The sequence below is a fragment of the Furipterus horrens genome, unplaced genomic scaffold (assembly GCF_987537825.1).
Source record: "Furipterus horrens unplaced genomic scaffold, mFurHor1.1.pri manual_scaffold_2, whole genome shotgun sequence".
Taxonomy (NCBI): Eukaryota; Metazoa; Chordata; class Mammalia; order Chiroptera; family Furipteridae; genus Furipterus; species Furipterus horrens.
In genome coordinates this window covers 107741874-107763286 of record NW_028327172.1, presented here as the reverse complement: position 1 = coordinate 107763286, position 21413 = coordinate 107741874, and the positions used below count along the sequence as shown (strand labels likewise).

The 21413-nt window shown below is 33.9% G+C and overlaps 1 protein-coding gene across 2 annotated transcripts in view; it reads right to left on the bottom strand.

Annotated features, from left to right (window-relative positions):
• The window catches only part of CCSER1 (coiled-coil serine rich protein 1), a 733000-nt gene that overhangs the window by 563569 nt on the left and 148018 nt on the right, over positions 1-21413 (bottom strand). For both annotated transcript variants that reach the window (XM_090267946.1, XM_090267945.1), the window contains exons 2-3: positions 8829-10190; positions 2944-3128 (exon numbers count right to left, since the gene is read on the bottom strand). In XM_090267946.1, the coding sequence (XP_090124072.1) occupies positions 2944-3128; positions 8829-10149 (1506 nt within the window). In that variant the 5' untranslated portion in view covers positions 10150-10190. The remainder of the gene's footprint in view (positions 1-2943; positions 3129-8828; positions 10191-21413) is intronic.

Here is a 21413-nt window from a genome sequence, read left to right as displayed (position 1 = left end):
GACTTACTCTGGTTCTTTCTAACTATGAGTATCTTCATTTGTGATGAAGTTCATTTTTGAGTGAGCTATCCCTCAATAAAGACATTGATACCATTAATGAACATATCAAGAAACTCTACCAAATTTTAAGTTCAGAATAAGTACTTTTTTTTTCTTTTTTGTATCCGTTATGGATGGTCTCAGTCTACACTTAGAGCAAGTATAGATTGCCTTAAATGTGCTAACTTCATGACACATAATAATGCAGGAAAAATGAAAAATTTATTTAAATCTATTATATCTCCCCAGTGTATGTGTGGTTTAAAGTTAGACAGGTAGGGTCTCCCCACTGTATGTGTGGTTTAAAGTTAGACAGGTAGGGTCCATATATATATCTTATCTCTGTCACTTACTATCAATGTTTTTGGGCAAACTGTGATCAATATCAGTAACACTTGGTTCATAGTTTTGTGAGGAATGAATGTGATAATACATGAAAAGCATTACAAATAGTCCCTTGGTTCAAATTAGCCTTAAAAATACATGTTACTATTGTTATTGGTCTAAAAGAAAAGAATAATTGAACTGTGTGCATATTCTTTTTGTTGTTGTTGTTTTATTATTGAATGATTATATATTTTTTAATTTTTATTATTTTTATTTTTTAAGATTTTTTTATTGCTACTCTATTACAGTTGTCCCCCACTTTGCCCTCTTCCACCATTTAAATTAGTTTGCTAAAGAATACAAAAAAAAATATGTGTAACTTTTCACACAAAAAGCTATACTTTTCTAAATGTATGTCATTTATTTTATATATAGCTAAAAGTACATAAAGAAAACTAGCATTTCTTACTTAGATTACTATGAATTAAAATATATTTTATGCATTTTAATTAACTATTAAACTGTAAATTATTTAATAATGAGTTATTAGTTGCAAATTCCAAAGGAAAACAGTAAAGTCATAAATTAATTTTCATAGGTTTCATGTAAAACTTAAAGTTCAGTATTTATTCAACAAGTTTTACCTGTAAATCCAGTAAAAATGCACAATATTTTAATCAAGTTTCTGTCCTAATCTTTATTGCAATGGTTTTCAACCAATTGCCACAAAATATTTTAAAATACATTATACCTGACTATTTTTAGTCAGGAATACTGACCTCTTTTTCTTAGGTTGTCAAATAAAAAATGACTTCCGCCAATACAACAGCTGTCGTTGTGGCTGAATCAATATTATCTCTATATTTTGTCAGATTGGCAAAAAAATATATATATATATATATATTTTTAGTGTGCCACAGAATATTTGTTTGTGCCATGACATGAAAAAGGTTGAAAATCTCTGTTTATAGCCTTTCCCTCACCATGGCAATGATGTAGTCCTGCCATCTAGTGAAATATTTACATCACTGCAGTGACACATTCTGAAAATTAATAAAAAGGCTCAAATAAAAGAACAAAATTACATTTTTGTGTTTTCACATTTAAATTTTGAAAGCATATTTTAGAGGAAAAGCAATTCTTTGACATTATAAGGGAAATTATTTAAATGTAGTATAAAAATGAGATATAAAGAATACATAAAAGACCCAACTTTGGGCAACTATAATAGTGTACAATTATTAATATAAATACAACTCTATGAAGGAATAATAAAAATTCTGTGAAGAGGAATGTTTCATAATAATTCATTAGCCACAACATTTAATGCTGCATCAATTGGAAATATTTCTGAGCATGTTCTTAAACTTAAGACAAAAAATATCAATTGCCACAATAACATTTTCAGAGCAAAAAAGAACAAAGAAGATGAAATATATTTCTATATATACACATATAAATACACACAATCATTTTTTAGTATAATAGAAACAGGGAAGCCATTATTATTTGTTGTTTTGTAGATTCTGAATTGCTCAAGGTTAAAATCTGGCCAAGCTTGACTTCAAGTACAAAGATTTTGCTAGCACTCAGTAGTGCCTCAGTAACTTAAGGCTTCTTCATAGCATGATTGTCTGAACTACATAAGCTAATGTTTTCATATGAAACAATAATCAAAAATACCTAGAGATATCATTAACTATGTACTTTTGTACATTTTTCAAATATAAACATAAATAGATATGTAGGTAGGTAGATCATTTGAAAAAAAAATTGTAAAATATTAGGGATCAAAGACACTGGTGAAAGAGAACACATTTGTGAGAAAGTGAATTAAATTAGACTTTGGAATTCTCCAAAAGGCAAGCCCACCCCAATATTTGAGACCTAAAGCCTCCTGGACCCCTTGGGCTGTAGTCCATTGGCCATCTCTTCCCATCTAAAATTATGAGGAAGCTTCATGCACATGCCCCTAAGACATGCAGTCCACAAGTGCAAGACCAGACCCATCCCTCATACACATGCCACCCACACCCTCATTGGCTGGCTTCCACATTTTGGACCATGAACCTGGAATCTCGGATACCTAGAATGTGTGAAAGCTGGATTTTGCCATGACCCTCAGGCTCCTCACTTTGTGTGTCGGAGTGACTGTAAAATGACAGCTGGGGGTCCACTAATGGATCTAAGGGTGGTACTGGCAGAAGTATGGTTTATAAAACAACATATTTTACAATGGCTATGGGGTGGTGTGCCATGATGGTGTTAGAGGGACTCCTCATGTTCAGCATTTTTCTTAGCTTGTGTATCCAAGGGTTTTGCTATAGAATGGAAAACACTGAACTTTCTATTGAAGCAGGGAAGACAGGAATTAATGGCAGCTATCATGGTGTGCTCCTTTCATAAGGGTCTTCGGTGAAAACTTAGCATCTCTGACTGGTGACATCAAGTATGGAGATCAATTTTCCTTTCAAATATAAAGACTCTGTTTTTCAGTCTGTTTCCATTTTCCATGCAAGAACATACCAGATATAGATAGAATTATTTTATCATGTGCAGGCATATGTATTGACTTACCATGCTGTTCATTTTTGAAGACGATGAACCTGCTCTTTGCTTTCTTAGACTATTAACTTCTTCTCCATTTCCATCTTTTGGTTTCAAAATCATCCTGCTACTTCCCGCAGTTCCTTCTGATGAGGACCGCAGTCGTCTCTCTACAAATCTTCCTTCACGATATGGACTGAGGCTACTGGCAAGAACTAGTAAAAATAAATAAATAAAATTAATATAAATGTTTAAATGCACTTTTTATAAGTGCTCCATTGAAAGCATACGGGAAACCCTGAACAGCATTTAAAAATTATCTATCACTATAACTTTTTATATTAATAGTTAAAGTTTAGTTTGCTTAGTCATGCAATCACTTTGAAGCCCAAAACTGTTGGAATCATCCAGGCATCTCTGTACCTCACATAAATCACATAAGCAAATTCTGCACTCACTATCTTCAAATTGTATATAGAATCTGATCACTTCTTTTTAAATTGCATTTATTGGAGTGAATTGGTTAATAAAATTATATAGGTTTCAAGTGTACAATTCTATAATACATCATCTGTGTATAGCATTTCTGTGCCCACCACCCAAAGTCAAATCTTCTTTCACCATATATTTGATACCCTTTGCCCTTTAGTATCCGCCACCCCCTTCCTTCTGTTGTCTATGTCTCTGAGCTTTTGTTTGTTTTTGTTTGTTCATTAGTGGCTTTCAGTATTATATCTCACATATGAGTGAAATCATACGGTTTTTTACTTTTTCTGTCTCACTTATTTCACTTACCATGATACTGTGAAAAACATACATGTTGTCACAAATGGCAGTATTTCATCTTTTCTAGTGCCTGAGTAGTATTCTACTACATATATATGCCCCATGTCTTTTTTATCCAATCATGATCACTTCTTACTACCTCCCTCACTAATATCTTGACTGAACTCCATCAATGCTAGCATAGATTACTGTAATACTTCTAATAATCTCCTGTCCCTGTCTCTACCCACATTTTCCCCACCAACATACAATCTACTTTTGACATGGTATCCAGAATGGCATGCTTAAATATTAGTGAGATGGGTCACAATCACTGCTCTAGTCATAAAGCTGATGTTTTCCCATTGGTCAATCAGGCTCCTCATAATATGATCCTACTCTTACACAGGGGGTCTACCCATCATTTATCTGTTCACATTTCTAATTTCATCTTCTGCTTCCCCTCCTCACCCTTCCTATGCTTATGCCACACTGGACCTCTTGCCACACTGAACATCTTGTTATCCCTAGGAAACTTCAGGCATGCTCCACCCAATAGACTTTGTACTGATAAAACATCTCTTATATATTTTTATATCTTACTCCCTAATCACCTTCAAGTTCAAGGAATGAAACAATTAATATTGTTAAAATTTCCATACTATCCACAGTGATTTATAGATTCAATGCAATTCTTATCAATATTACAATGGCATTTTTCACAGAAATAGAAAAAAATCTCTAAAATTTGTATGGAACCTCAGAAGACCCCAAATAGCCAAAGCAATTTGACAAAGAAGGACAAAGCTACAGTCATCACACTCCTTGCTTTAAAACTGTATTACAACAAGGATGCCAGCCTGTTAAACCAAGCACACCGTCGTCAGGGGACAGCCAACTGACCTGGAGTCTGTACGATCCTTCCCCATGTGGGAAGGCTACCCTCCCCTCCACACCCCCACTCCTATTAGGGATGTCTGGACCCAAGGGTAGGTAGGACGACGACCATGTCCAGCTTGAAGCAGCTAGAGGAGCTCGAGACCTTCGCCCATTGTCCTTTATAAGATTACAAAGGGTCTGAAGTCTGAGAGGAAGGGATTGTTATTTTTTATTGTTAAAATAATTAATTAATCACTTATTTATTTAAAATGAAGAAGAATATATGAAAGGATGAAGTTGGAGAGCTTGTACGTATGACCCATGGGCATGAACTTGGGGGGGGGATTGCTGGAGGAGGGATGGTGCTGGGTGGAGGGGAGCAAAGGGGAAAAAATTGGAACTATTGTAACAATATAATCAATAAAATATACTTTAAAAAACTGTATTACAAATACATAGAAATCAAAACAGTATGATATTAACAGAAAAACAGGTATATATATCAATAAAACAGAATATAGATCTCAGAAATAAACCCATGCCTATATGGCCAATTAAATTTTGACAAAGCAACCAAGAATATACAATGGGGAATGGTCAGTCTCTTCAATTAATGATATGGGGAAAACTAGATAGCAACTTGCAAAAGAATGAATCTGGATCCCTATGTTACACTATGCACAAAAATCAACTCAAAATGGATTACAGTTGAATATAAGACCTTAAACTGTAAACCTAGAATAAAACATAGACAGTAAGAGTCTTGGCATGGGTCTTGCAATGATTTTTTTGGATTTGACATCAAAAGTACAGGAAACAAAAGCAAAAATAAATGGAACTACTTCAAACTTAAAGGCTTCTGCTCAGCAAAACAAAGAATTCACAAAATTAAAAGGCATCCTATAGATTTGGGAGAAAATATTTGCAAATCACATATCTAATAAGCAGTTAATATCCAAAATATACAGGGAACCCAACCAACTCAATAGCAAAACAAGACAACAACGACCCTTGCATACAAACAACCCAATTTTAAAAATGGGCAAAAAACCTAATAAACATTTTCCAAAGACATAAATGGCTAACAGGTGCATTAAATAGTGTTCAACATCACTAATCATTAGGGAAACTCAAATCAAAACCACAATGAGATATGTTAGATGGCTATTATCAAAAAGTCAAAAGATAACAAGTTTGATGAAAATGTGAAAAAAAGGAAACCCTTATACACTGTTGGTAGGAATGTAAACTGGAAAAGCCACTGTGAAAGAGTACAGTAGTCCCTCTCTATATCATGGTTCACTTATCGTGGCCTCACTGTATCACAGGAATTTTTTAAATATTATATTTAATTATCTATCATGGATTTTTCACTATATCGCGGGATTTTGCGGTACTGTATATGTATGTTATTAAAGTTATGTAGGTTTAACAGTGTAGAATGAATGTAAGGTTCCTACTTCACAGGGAGTTCTAGAATGTAATACCCATATAAGTGAGAAAATGCTGTATAGAGTTTCTTCAAGAAATTAAAAATAGAACTACTGTATGATCCAGAAATCCCATATTTGGGTATGTGCAAAGGAAATAAAATCATCATTTCATAGAGATAATTGTGCTACCGTGTTTAAAGCAATAATATGCACAATAGCCAAAGTATGGAAACTAAGCATTCATGAATGAACGAATGAAGAAAATATGGTATTATATACAATGGGATACTACTCAGCCTTAAAAAATAAGGAAATCTATCATACGTGTCAACATGGATGAACCTACAGGGCAGTATGCTAAGTGAAATAAGTTAGCTAGAGAAAGAAAAATACTGCATGGTATAATTTATATGTGGAATCTAAAAAAAATAAAATAAAAATGTTGAACTCATAGAAACAAAGAGTGGTTGCCAAGGGCTAGGAGGTAGGGAGAAAAAGGATAGGTTAGTAAAAGGGTACAAACTTTTAGTTATAAAATGAATAAGGTCTGAGATCTAATGTATAACAAGGTGACTGTATTTGATGACATTATATCATATAACTGAAATTTGCTAAGACAGTAAAATGTAAATATTCTCACAAAAAAGAAGGTGAATATGTGAGATAGTAGATATGTTAACTCAATGGTAGAGAATCCTTTCACATTGTATACATATATTAAATCACTGTAGAATTCCAATATTTTACCATTTTATTTTTCAATTACACTCAATAAAGCTGGAAATAAATACAGAATACAATCCCATTCCCCATTTTTTACTCTTTCATTCTGGTTTAAACTTATCCTCAGCAGTTACCACCATATCTCATTTATTTATTGTATGTTTATTGCCTGAATATTCCCAGTAAAAGTAAGCTTCATGAATGTAGAAATTCATGCTTATTTTGTTTATTGCTGTATCTCTAGTGCTTAAAACAGTGCCAAAGCAAATATTTGTGGAATGAATGACTACATGAGTGAGTGAGTGAATAAATGAACTGTTCTATATAGGCTCATCTCCTGGCTTAAAGACTTTTGGCCAGACCACCCTGTTAGGCCAACACAGCTCTTTTTAAAGTAACTTTTTAAGTGAATGAATAAAAATTATATTGCCAGATATATCAACATTATATTTTTAATTTTGATTTGATTGTATACCTAATATATCAAGATATGTATTAAATACTAGCTTAAATATATTTCATAATAAATACAGAATAAATTTAGTATTATGAAATTTAATGTGTACAGCAACTCTATCTTACAAAAACTACATATACTTAACTGGCTTTAAAATGTTAAGCTTCCAAATTACAAAATCTTTATGAATAGCAGGTAAACATGACCACTATTTGAGGATGGTATATTATCATCTTTCCCTGTTAACATTACCAACTAATTTGTCTATCACTACTTTATAAGTTGCAAATAATATTAATAAATAGCAGACCAAAAACAGGCAACACATTGGCAAATTCAGTGAAATTACTTTAATATGTTAAATAGTTCATAATTAGGATCTCAGTCAACAGATTAATAGCAAGGTTAATTGTTGGTCATTCTCTAGTTTCCACAGGAATAAATATATACAATACAGTATTCCCTCATTTATTGCAGGTATTACATTCTAGACTCCCCGCGATAGGTGAAAATCCATGAAGTAGAAATCTTACATTTATTTTAATATTTATATATACAGTAGTCCCTCTCTATATCGCGGTTCACTTATCGTGGCCTCACTGTATTGCGGGATTTTTTAAAAATATAATATTTAATTATTTATCGTGGATTTGTTACTATAAGGTTAATAAGGGACTGGAACACTTTATAATGCGTGGGAAGGGTTTATAAAGCTTTAAAATATATATATATATATATATATATATATATATACTAAAATAAATGTAAGGTTCCTACTTTGTGGATTTTCACCTATCTCGAGGAGAGGGGGAGTTCTACAGCGTAATACCCACAACAAGTGAGGGAATACTGTATTTTAAGGCTTTATAAACCCTTCCCACATACTTACAAACCATTCCCAGTCCCTTATTAACCTTTCACATCCCTTATTAACTTTTTCCATACTTTTATAAACACTACTTATATTCTTAAACATAGTCTATACTCTTAAGCCTACGTAACTTTAACAACATACGTATATAGTACCACAAAATCCCGCCAAATAGTGAAAAAGTCACGGTAAATAAGTAAATATAATATTTTTAAAAATCCCTCAATACAGTGAGGCCGCGATAAGTGAACCGCGATATAGAGAGGGACTACTGTATTCAATTTGATACTGATACAGTTATCATTTCTAAATCAGAATCAGATATAATCAGAATAATATATTTCTACCTACTTCTGTGCTATTCCTTTAAAAATCTGCCAAGATGCCAATCTGAGAGCCACCATGTCCTAACAATGTGATCTCATAGTTATTTAACTCAATCTTAAACCTCAGTTATTAATAACTGCCACATAAAATTTTGGTTAAAATTCAATGAAACAATTTATGCAAACTCCTTAGTATATTTTTGACATATATTAAGTGTATAAAAAGGGTGTCCATTATCACTATCTCCTCATAATCATTCTTATAATTATACATTAAAGGATTAAGCAGGTAAAACTAAAGCCAAAAGTATAAGCAAAGCTACAAAGATTTTTAAAAACTTAAAGTAGGCAGATAAGAAAAAGTGATCTCGTATAAAATGTGAAATATATTAAGCTATATAATTAAATAATCATAATAAAAATTATAATTTATACTTATTATACAAAGAAAATCAACATACCTTTTGCAGGATTTGCATCATATCCACATGTTTTGTTAAAAATATGATGATCACCAGGAGATGGTATTTTTCTCGAATCTGATACAGGATGGATCCCTTTAACACGTTCAGCTATTGCTTTATGTTGCTCATAAAATCCAAGTTTCCTTGGGGAGCTTGTCACCAACATCGACTCACCATTTTGTAATACTATATTCTCTTCTCCTTGAGTATTTGCAGATAGGTGAGTCTCTGAGTCACTCCCATTGGTAACAGGGAGTTCAGTGACTTGCAATAACACTTCCTTCTGATTAGCAGCAGAGGTTTCTGATAAGGAATTAGATTCAGTACTACAACGACCTTCTAACCTATATTTCCCAGGAGACATAATTGCACAGGAAACAGTTCCCATAAGGTCTAGTGTTGCCTTTGTAACAACAGCAGGATTGGGAGAGATCTGAGAGGTAGAATCATTGTGGCCAAAGTTGTCACAGTGGGATGCCATGCTTCCACTTTTAGAAAATGCATCTGCTTCAGACACAGAATCTTCAGTCAAAGCTAAAAACTCTGAAGGTGTCTGAGCTGTGGTAAGATCAGCAGAGAGCAAGGGAGATTGTAAAGAACTTCCTGCCCGTTCTGTCAGATCCACGGAACAAGATGGAGAAACTCTTACTAATACAGGTTCTCTCTCTTGGTACTGTGTAATTTCCAACGAAAATTCAGACTGTTGTTCTAATGAAATAGACTGGCTCTGTGGAACTGGCTTAGAAAATTTATAGTGAGATGAAAAAGATTTAGTAAGCAGCTTTTTCGTTGACTGCTTAACGGAACGACGAGTTTGTTCTTCTGTGAATCCAGAATCATCCCCCTCACTTTTTCCAGAACTTAGGCAATTTATAAAGACATTCTTATTAGTTGAGTGTTCCTTTTCCCTTTCAAAATCCTCTGTCAAAGACCTTGTTATCTTCTTATTTCGTGAACTAATAAAACCAACAGAATGTCTTCCTCTGATTTTAATATGTTCTTCCAAACTCAATTTTTGCATACTGCTGTGACCAGGTTGAGCACCATTGGAAATAGTAAGGCTCTGGTTGGTAGGTTCTTGCTTCGGTTCACTCCCTTTCCTATGGTGGAAGCTAATGGAAGGAGTACGGAATATGCTCCTGCGTTTACCTGTACTACCTGAGCTTGAGTTAGTGCTGGAAGGAGAGGAACTGTGGACACCAACTGTGTTACTGGAGGAGGGTGAAGAAGGAAGAGAATCATGTCTTCTGCTAATACTTCTTCTGAATATTGGCAACCGAGAGACCAGGGTAGATCGCCTTGATCCAGAGTCCCCCATTGGGACCCCAAAGCTTGCACTGTGATAGCCAACTTAGCAGCCTGGGAAAAGTAAAGACAAAAAGAACAAGTCAATAGAATTCAATTATAAGTAAGACATTGTAAAATATATCACTATTCTTCAAAACATAGAATACAATTAGGTTTATACTAAAACAATAAATAATAATATTACGATACTTAAGGGTTTTATTAAAAAGGTAAAAGTAGCAAAATTGTCCAATACTTCGCATAGCAATTTTATAATGGTGCAAAAATTTCAAGATCACCCAGAATATTTAAAGTCTGTTCAAAATCATGTTGGGTTCGGAAACACAACAGCATTATTCAAGACTCAGCCTTACTATTCACAGTGGTTCTATAATTTGGTAAGTTGTATAATCTTAACTTTTTATGTCTATTTGTTTAGATGTACCAGGCATGTGAGAGCCCATGATGGTTACCCTCTGGGTAAAGATCTCACCACTGCCTCTGTTAGGCAGCACCAGATAGACCACAGGATTCAACAAGTGATTAACTTAAGCTTAACAGAATCACACACCAGTCTAAGGTATGACCTGACACTAGAAACTCCACTCATGGAATAAACAACTAGGATGTTTTCTTCCCCTTGGAGTTTGACTGGATAGTTAGAGATAATAAGGCCAATGGCAGAGGCAACTATGCCACAAAGGATATAGTTCAGAGTTATAAGCAAGATAAAGTTACGAAGAAACCACAACTATGAGTTGAAGGCCTAATTTAACACTAATTCAACTGGTAATCTTGAGACAAATAAGAACACAGACTGAGAGGAGCAGAAGCATAGAAAATTTCTGAACCATATTAATATCAGAAAGAGAAGAAGGAAGAGACCATAGTTCAACTCTGATCTACTTAGTACTTTTATACAGCTCACCTCTTTTAATGCTTCTGACTGTAGAAGTAGATATGTTACTATGGACATTTTACAGCACAAAGGTAACTTGCCTAATGTCACTCAGCTAAAAAGTGGTAAAGCAGGAATAAGAAGCTAAGCCTTATCTAACCAGAGGTTCAGCTCATGATCAGCATGGTACATATAGCTTTCAGAGGAGTGAAGAGCCCAAAACACATGCTGGCCAAGGCCCAGATGTGCTTCCACTTCCCCTGAAGTTGTATGGTCAGTCTTGCCATTCTGGTGACTTCTATTTTTCCCTGGTTTTCATAATATGTCGTGATTTGATTCATGTTTTGTTTTGCTTTCTTTCTAAATTTTACTTAATACCTTAACTAGTACATACCCCTTTTGTCAACTTGATTGAGGCTCTGTTACAATTTTTTGCTTTTTTTTTCTTAATTTGCTTTTACCCTCATCTGAAGAAATTTTTTTCTTTGCTTTTAGAGACAGAGGAAGGGAGAGAGAGCACCGATTGGTTGCTTCCCTTACTCACCCAAACCAGGGATCGAACCCACAACCCAGGCATGTGCCCTAACTAGGAATCAAAGCAGCAATCTTATAGCTATGGGACAATGCTCCAACCAACTGAGCCACACCGGCCAGGGCTATTTCATTTTGTTGCTTTTTGCAACTAAAACCAAACAATGACAAATATTATATAAAATGACAAGCCCTTTATTTTATCATCCTTACTCATATATTATTAGCTTGAGCAAGTAAATAGTTCCATGTCCTTAAAGAAATACGTGATAAAAATGGAAAATATTTTCTCTTTCAGATATGCATTCATATATATTTACTATTTTGTTCCAAATGATATAAAATCTAAGTTTTGCATTATATGATTTTTAGGATGATTTTTAATTACACTTATTGAATTTGAACTTAAATCAAACAATGTATAAACCACCCCCAATATATTTCAGTATTCTTATAAGGTTTTGGTTGAAGAAACCTTAAAATATAAACAAAGACATTTTAGCTTTTAAAGTCTTCCAGGAATTTAAAAATATCTCATTTTCCTCCCAGCTTAAGTTTTCCAAAGTGAATACAAAATATAATACAATTTTTTTCATGATTTCACTCATCACAATGCTTTAAAGAACATTATTCTCAGCTGTGATTTTTCATTTATATGCAAGATTTGTTTTGATCCAATGTCCAGTGAAGATTTTGCTCTAATTATAGCATTATCAACAATAATGATTTACAGCTGTAATGAACCTATGGCCTTCAATGCATTAATGTCAAGATATTTATCATTTTTATTGAAATAGTTTCAGAATTTATGTATATTAAAATAGTTACTGGCCTCTTTTTTATTATTTTTTGCATTTGTATCAGCATTTAAAAACAGAAGTGATTCAAGTTCTATATCTCTTTGTAAGTATTCAAAGAATTTAAAAATTAATAAAAAACTGTTATAATAATTATTCCTCTTCCTAAGTACTTAAATGAAAATGACCAGACTTCCATTGGGTACAAATAATACATTTAGGCTACTAATATATTTTTCATAATTTCTTTAAGTAATACATCATAGAGGTACTAAGAGATATTTGCACACTGAATGGATCACAGGGAGTGAATATAAATATATTAGAGACAAATATCCTTTAGATTTTACTTTGTCTACTGATAGTTGTTTAAATGAAGTTCTTTATTTCCTACTAAGAACTTTCCAGCTCAACAAGACACATAAAAATATCTATAGTTGGAATTATCCATATTTTTTAGATAGACTCTTTAAGGTCTAGATACCATCTATTCAATGCATTTCTCCTCACATTTCATTAGTTAATCACACTGATTATGCTTTCCATTTTCTGTCCATCCACTTTTACCTGCTGGGCATTTGCAGATGTGTTTCCACCTGCCTGGCATGCCTTTCCTGGAATTCTGATGTGCAATATTCCTGTTTCTATAACACCATCCCCTTCCAGGATGCCACTCCTGTCCAATCTGTCCCACCCTCTTATATTTTAGATGTAATACTCCCTTATGAATCCTCAAGTATTTTTTTATATAGTAAACATCTGTTTATTTATCTGACTTCACTATTCTACCATAGTAGCAAAGTCCGTCTCTGCTTTGCATTGAGAACCCAATACCTAATTAATACAAAATTGATACCCAAAGAATAAATATATTTCCAAAAATGAAGTTTTATCTTGAATACATCAGTATTTCAAACATAAAAAAACATAATTTCAGTCTCTCTACCATAAATAAATGCTATGATTTAAGGTTATGCTGAATTACAACTTTCAAAGATTCACAAGTTAATTGAAAACATTTCAAACTGTAATATTATTCAATAATCTAAAATCTGCTAACATGAAAAGACAATGTTGAATAAGTTTAGAACAGTATATCATCACATCAACTTCAATTACTAATGAAAGATAAATATAACATTATAACATGTTATTTTATTTTTATTACCTTTAATTCCTTCCCAAACCTTGAATATACTTTCATATACTTTTATAAATTTCCAAATCAGATAAAATATTTTTTTTCAGTCCTTCTCTTGGTTCAGAAGTCATAGTCACTTCAAACATAACTGGTCCTAAAAATATATGGGTTGGACTAGACCTTCCCATTGTCCAGGGACCTTTACAACCATAAACATTATATTCTTTGGAAAAGCACATTCTTTATCTAAAAGAGGGTCTTTTAATTATACCTTTTAAGCTGCATAAATTAGCAAAAAATACTGACTTGTAGGAAATATCACTACATAGATGCATACTGACCCTATTAGAAGTGGTGTGAAACTCAGTGTGATCTCAATTGAAGAAATAATATCCTTTGTTCTTTAGCACCACAGCTAACAAAAAAACTCCCATAAAGTTTTTTTTTTTTTTTTTCAGTGATCTCTTAGCAAACACAAGCATTACCCTTAATAGAGTGCAAGTTCAAATGATGGATCTATTATGAATAAAATCAGAGGTAAATATCTTGTTTAGCATGGTTGAGGATGATATGGATTCTAGTTGAAGGGATTATATGAATTGTTAATATGTTACCTATTTAAAATTAGAGTAAACATGAAATACATTAAAGAAATAAGAAATACTGAAAAAAGACAAAGAAAAAGACTTCCATGATTCCAAAGGCTTTATCCAAAGGCATAAAACAACCTTGCAGGATTGCAGAGCTATCATCTTGGAAACTGATTACCATGCATACAGGTATGTCTTTCTGTGGAGGTAAAAGAAGCAAAACAAAATCCCCTTCACCTTTTACTTTTCTAACATTTAAAAAGGATTTCCTTAGAATTTTTAAAACCTAATATTTTTTTACTGTGAGCCAAAGGTGATAAAAGAATCATCTTATGTCCACATCTGAAATAGTCCTAAGTATCCTTTGTCTTTCTTCCAAAACTGATGGCATTTTGTGGGGGGTGGGGAAAGAGCAAAACTAAATAAAAATACCTCTGACACACAAATGCAATAAGCGAAAAAAAAAGTTTCAAATCCAAGCTCTGCCATGTGTTAGTAGCATGAACTAGAATATAGGTAACAATCATTTTATATTGATTTCTTTTAAGGGTAAGAAGGTGCAACATAGAAAGAAAATTAACACTGCCTGGTATAGAGTATATTTTCAGTTTCTTCCTTTTCTATGAAATACATTCAAACAAGTGGTTCATGGTGGTGCAGCACATACATAGAGTAATTATGAAAATGAGCTACTTTTCAAAATCTATCCCAAGCCCTATGTTAAACAAAAACACTTAAAAATATTGGGGTGGGGGATATATAAATTGAGATCCGTATTCTAAACCCTTATGATGAACCTCCCCCAAAGTATACATTTTTATTGGAATTTAAAAACAGTGTACAATATTTGAAATGCTTGTGAGAAATGTTGCTTGAAATAAATCTTGTCCCAATTCTATTCTTTCTCAGATTTCAGAAAATGACCCAGTAAAGCCTTAATGACCAGACTGAAAAGAAAATCTATGATACATGATAAAATAGAAGAAAGAAAATTCACAGAAACCAAATAGTTTCTAGGTAACAATTTTTCAACATTAAAAAAGTGATGACAGAAAATAAATCATATGCAAATATCTCAAAGGGCATTGATCAGTTTTTACCAAAATTAAACAGGACAATAGCAGCTTGAAGAAATTTCCAGAACAATCTTATCTAATTATGTAATTTAGCTACAAATTTAAATGAGGCTCACACTTGTTAGGTGGTTAGTGTTTAGCTGGAAAGCCTTCCAGACTCTTTCTACTACAAAGGACATACAAAATGTTTTCTCATGTTCCCATAAATGATAGGGAACTAATGAAAGCAGTTTAATAGATAAATCACCTGCACAACATGATGAAGGGCCACTTCAGCCAGCAGGGGCAGTGAGGAAAATATGAGGCACGCTGAAAGTATGACTTATTGTTATCATGTGGGTGATTGGTCACAGGAAGAAAATGAGATTGTCATCCAGCAGAATGAGTCAGAAATCACAGATTGGTTGGATGTGTTTAATTAACAATTTATTAAATTTGCATATAATTTAGCCACATTGAGTACAGTTAATTTTTTAAATAAGCCAAAAAAAAAGAAAGAAAGAAAGAATTGAGTCCATCAAAAATATCTATCTTTATGTAACTACTAAAAATGATTTGATCCTAAAGGTAGTATGTAAGATAGATTGTCCCTGAATAAATCTGTATAAATCAATCCCCTAAGTAAAAAGAGATGCCAAATTAGCATGATAATGGGAACTGTTGCCACAGGAAAGGAGAATTCATTTCAAAGAGATTATTCTAGCAGAATTTAAGGAACAGATGAGTTCCTTGTCTGAATTAATTAAAGGCCATGTGATGGGCCATGATACATATTTAACATGACATGTAATCTTGAGACCCAGCCAGATATGATCTTAGCTCTTTTGTGACCAAAGGTGACAACAGAGAGAGAAGGTAAATAAAGAGAGAAAGAATAAATCTTGGCCAGAGATTAGACAGAAGTTAGGAGTGACAGAAGAAAGTAATCTAAAGCCATATCTACATGTGACGAAGCTTAGATGTAAACATGAGAGTACATTTGTATTTAAAGGACATTACATATTCTGGGATTTACACACAATGAATGCATTACTATTGAGAATTCAGATTCTGAGACAAGAATATCTAGATTTGAATTAAAAAGTTACTTAAACTCCAAATGTGTGAATAATGATTGTGCTGCCTTAAAGAACTTGTATGAGGATCAAATAAGTAAGTGCAAAAAGGCATTTAGAACAGGGTCTAGCACATGATAAGTGCTTAATAACTATAATTTATTTATGAGGAAAATTAACCATTCTTGTGCTGTTTTACAGCAAATGTATGTTAATTTAGCTTACAACTTCTCCAACCTCTCTTAGTTGGAAGTTCAACTTTTACCTACTGGTAGCCTAATACTGTCATTTCCCAAGCCAATCCTGAACACAGAGATGTTATTAGAACAGCAGTACCCCTGGCTGGTTTGGCTCAGTGGATTGAGCGTCGGCCTGCGAGCTAAGTGTCGCTGGTTCGATCTTCCAGTCAGGGCACATCAGAGAAGGAAAACTCTGACTCCAAAAAACCTCCGCTGCCTTGCAGCATACCTCTTCAGGGGAAAGGCTAAGGGAGTAAACCCCGACAGAAAATCCGGAGCCGGAGTCCCTAAGGCGGTTTGACGTTGTAGTCAACACCGGCAACTCCTGCGGCGCACCTGAAGCCAAGCTGTATTGACTCCGTCTTTCCCTTGGACCCTTCAGCTGCGAAGAGAGGGGGGGTCTGCTGCATGGGCAACAGCAGACCCTCCATATCACCCTGCCCAGGCTCTGTAGCTTCAGCTTCACTGGAGAGGACACTCCAGCGTCATCACAAGATGTCGATTTAACACGGGAGGAGACAGATACCGTGTCACTCCCAAGTCGGACTGCACAGCCATTCTCGGCGGTGCAGATAGACTCTTAAGAAGCTACACCATCGTCTCTCGAGACGGACGGCTGCCGACGACCTGTATGGCAGTGGGGCTTTGAATTACTACATCTCTCTATCTTTCTATCCATCTACCTATCTATCCAGTCTGCCTACCTGTCACTGATTAAATAGTGATGTGGCCAATATCAGACTTTTTAAATAGTCTCATACAAATAATTTTATTCAATCATGGCTTGCTTTTGTCAAAAAACATTATTGACTATGTTGATCTCCTTCCTGAAGACAAGTTCAGTTGAATTTTTTATTAAATAAATATTGAGTTTAATTATGCAGACTTAGGTTTTAATCTAGAACAAAATAATCCAGATTTCAAGGAGCAAATCAGTGAAAATATTATCAATATTCAAAGACTGTGTCTCAGACCCTGAATGTGATTCACAAAAGATGACTTTGATAAGTTTCTTGAGCAATGCCAATGTCAACAAATATGCCACTTAAAAAAGGATAGCACACCTCTAAAAGTGTACATGTTAATAAAAAATAATTGTATTATTTTTATACTCTTTAACTTACAATGGAGAATTTGATTTTGGTTTGGATTTTTAATACTATTTTTGGGGAAAAAAATCCTCATAGTTTCCTAGACTAGGCTTCCTAGAAGCAGAGCCTGAGCAAAGGATGCCTATTCAAGCAATTTATTACATAATTACTCTCAGGATGTCCCTGGCTGGTTTGGCTCAGTGGATTGAGCGTCGGCCTGCGAGCTAAGTGTTGCTGGTTCGATCTTCCAGTCAGGGTACATCAGAGAAGGAAAACTCTGACTCCAAAAAACCTCCGCTGCCTTGCGGCATACCTCTTCAGGGGAAAGGCTAGGGGAGTAAACCCCGACAGAAAATCCGGAGCCGGAGTCCCTAAGGCGGTTTGACGTTGTAGTCAACACCGGCAACTCCTGCGGCGCACCTGAAGCCAAGCTGTATTGACTCCGTCTTTCCCTTGGACCCTTCAGCTGCGAAGAGAGGGGGGGTCTGCTGCATGGGCAACAGCAGACCCTCCATATCACCCTGCCCAGGCTCTGTAGCTTCAGCTTCACTGGAGAGGACACTCCAGCGTCATCGCAAGATGTCAATTCAATACGGGAGGAGACAGATACCGTGTCACTCCCGAGTTGGACTGCACAGCCATTCTCGGCGGTGCAGATAGACTCTTAAGAAGCTACACCATCGTCTCTTGAGACGGACGGCTGCCAACGACTCTCAGGAGAAGGTGAGGAAAGAAGCCATGATAGGATAGGGGGAAAAGCTAACCCAAGATGTGGTCTCAAATGGAAACTAGCCAGAGACTGAGCCCATGGGATCTGGAGTACAAATTGGTATTTCGATAGAGTAGCTAGTCCTTGGATCCCCATGCTAGTCAACCATCTGTAGACTTCTCTAAGGAATGGGTAAAAATATTTGAAAAATATAAAACAGGCAAAGGATTGATATCTGGAATATATAAAGAATCTTTATAAATCAATGAGAAAAAGACAACCCAAAAGCAAAAATAAATGAATAAAGAATATAAACAAGCAACATGTAAATGCATAGGAAAAAATATGTTAGGTTTTACATTTCAAGGTGTGAACTGTGGTTATGCTTGAAGAGGGCCTTTGCATTGGGGATTGTCATAAATTAGGACATTAGTACTATATGTGATATGGAGTTTTAATAATGATAATAAATCCATAAGTTACTTTGGTAATTAAAACTTTTAAAAATTTAAGTTAAAGTAGTATAAAAATATATGGCCTATCAAAAATTACATAATATTGAAGAATTTAGACATGTAAATGGCTTAAAAGTTATTTGAAGGGTGCCTAAAATTTTTAAATAGTCATTGCCTCTGGAAGAAAAAAAATGAGCACCTGAGGAAATGTTATTTCTAAAAGTAATTTGACCAACTATGACAAACACAAATATCAATTCTGAGTTTTTAATAATCTCTTGAATTTTAATACAATATATTTGAACAAATAAAACCTATGAAATGTAAAGAATCCTTACAGTATCACTTGTCAGAATGTCTGCCATCAATTAATCAACAAACAATTGCTGGCGAAGATGTGGAGAAAAGGGGACCCTAGTGCACTCTTGGTGGGAATGCAGACTGGTAAAGCCACTGTGGAAAGCAGTATGGAGTTACCTTAAAAAAATAAAAATGTAACTGCCTTTTGACCCAGTGATTCCACTACTGGGAATATACCCTAGGAATCCCAAAACACCAATAAAAAAGAATATATACACCTTTATGTTCATAGCAGCACTGTTTATAACCACCAAGATATGGAAACAACCCAAGTGCCCATCAGAAAATGAATGGATGAAAAACCTGTGATAAGTTTACACAATGCAATACTACATGGCCATAAAAAAATGGAGAAACTCTTACTCTTTGGGACAGCATGTATGGACCCGGAGATTATTAGGCTAGTCAAGATAAGCCAGTCAGAGAAAGACAAAAACTGTATTATCTCACTTATATATAGAATCTAATGAATAAAATAAACTGACGAACAAAATACAAACAGAGGCATAGATACACAGAGCAGACTAACAGATCTCGGAGGGGAGGAGAGTAGATGGGACTGGATAAAACAAGGTAAAGAGATTAGCCAAAGAATATATATGCATCACCCACAGACCCAGGCAGTAGTGTGGTGAAGGCCAGGGCCTGAGTTGAAGGGGGCAAAGGGCAGGGGTGGTAAATGGGGGACATCTGTAATAGTGTCAACAATGAAAGAAAAACAATACTTACAATACATGAACCTAAATTTTTAATAGTAAAAATTCATATTTTATATATCAGTTCAAACTGCATCTTTTTATGAATCAACTATTAAAAACTATTTCCTCCTTCTTAAAAAATCTTTCATTATTTCTTTATTACATAATTCATCTCTACATATCGTCAGTGATAAGTCAGACACAAATGATCATTTAGGAATTTTTGCAATCTTTTAAATGTTTTACATTTCCATAGCATAAACATTAATCCACCATAGATTAGTTTATGCAGTTGGCTAATAAGTTTAAGTTCTATGATGATTTGGAAGCATGTAGCACTATGACTTTTTGTCGTTAATAACAAATTGATGCTATTATGCCATTCTTCTCAAGGCTAGTAAACTAACTAGACAGGTCGGTTTTATATTTGCTCAATTCAAAATACATACTTCTTTAAGACATTTATAATAGTCTGTTTAGTAAATATTAAAATGACTGGATTTGCCTTACATTTTATTTTCTTCACTAAAAAATAACCAACTTTATAACAAATAAACTGCAGTTGCATTTACCAGTCAGCAGAGGGTGGAGGAGATCTTCCTTAAAGTCAGTTGTTCTAACTTTCAGAACCAATTTAAGCTATTGCGCAGTTAATTATCAACAATATCACAAAGCCCTTTATGTAAATAAAAAATAAAAGTCTCCAAATACTTTTGAAAGTTAAATCTTTGTTTAATTAAACAATTAGCATCTTAGAAAAAAAGTCTGTTTTAGAATTAAAGGAAGACTCCTAACTCAACTTCAAAGTTTTAAACAATGATTAGAAGAGTGAAAATAAAAGGTTTTTTAGTATTTAATGTATGAATATGTGTAGGGCTTATATTTTAAAAGTAATTTAGATTCATATATATCAATTCAATTTTATTATTTATTTCCCGGTATTTCCCTCTCATCATTTCGGGAGCAACAGGAGAACATAAGCACTTGTTTGTAAAAATATATATTAGTGCAAAAGTGTGTAAAGATAGTAGCATATCTTGTTCCTATTATATGTTGTAAGTATCATTTATTTTTTAAATTATACTTATGACATTGCATATAACAGCTCATGGTCACAGACACAAATATAAATAAGAAAAGAAAAATACTATCATATGTCAAGATAAAGTGATACAAAAACTAAAAGAAAATAATCTTTAAATACATATTAGGAAATTAAATTTAAAGTAGGCTACACTCAATATATATAATTATGTGTATGTTGTGTCCATGTTCAGTAAAATTATACCTAACAATATAAATCAGCATCAGCAGTAACATAAAATCCAATATTTTCAATCTATGCTCCAATTCAACTATAAACTGGGTCACTACAAATATAACTATAAACTAAGGTCAGTATAATAGAAAGTAACCATTGGTTGATCTGCTGAGAGGAAAAAGCCATTGGTCTGGTGAGAGGAAAAAAAGAAGTAAGTATATCCAAAAGTCATTCCTGCCTGGCTTCTGTTATAAATACTATTGTATCATTTACAATGCTAATAGCAGCATGTTAAAGAATATATTAATTGCGATCCATTCATGTGTTGGCATGGAGTATGATACCTGTCAGAATCATTTTGTAAACAGAATTGTGGATTTGTCAATTTTCTTAA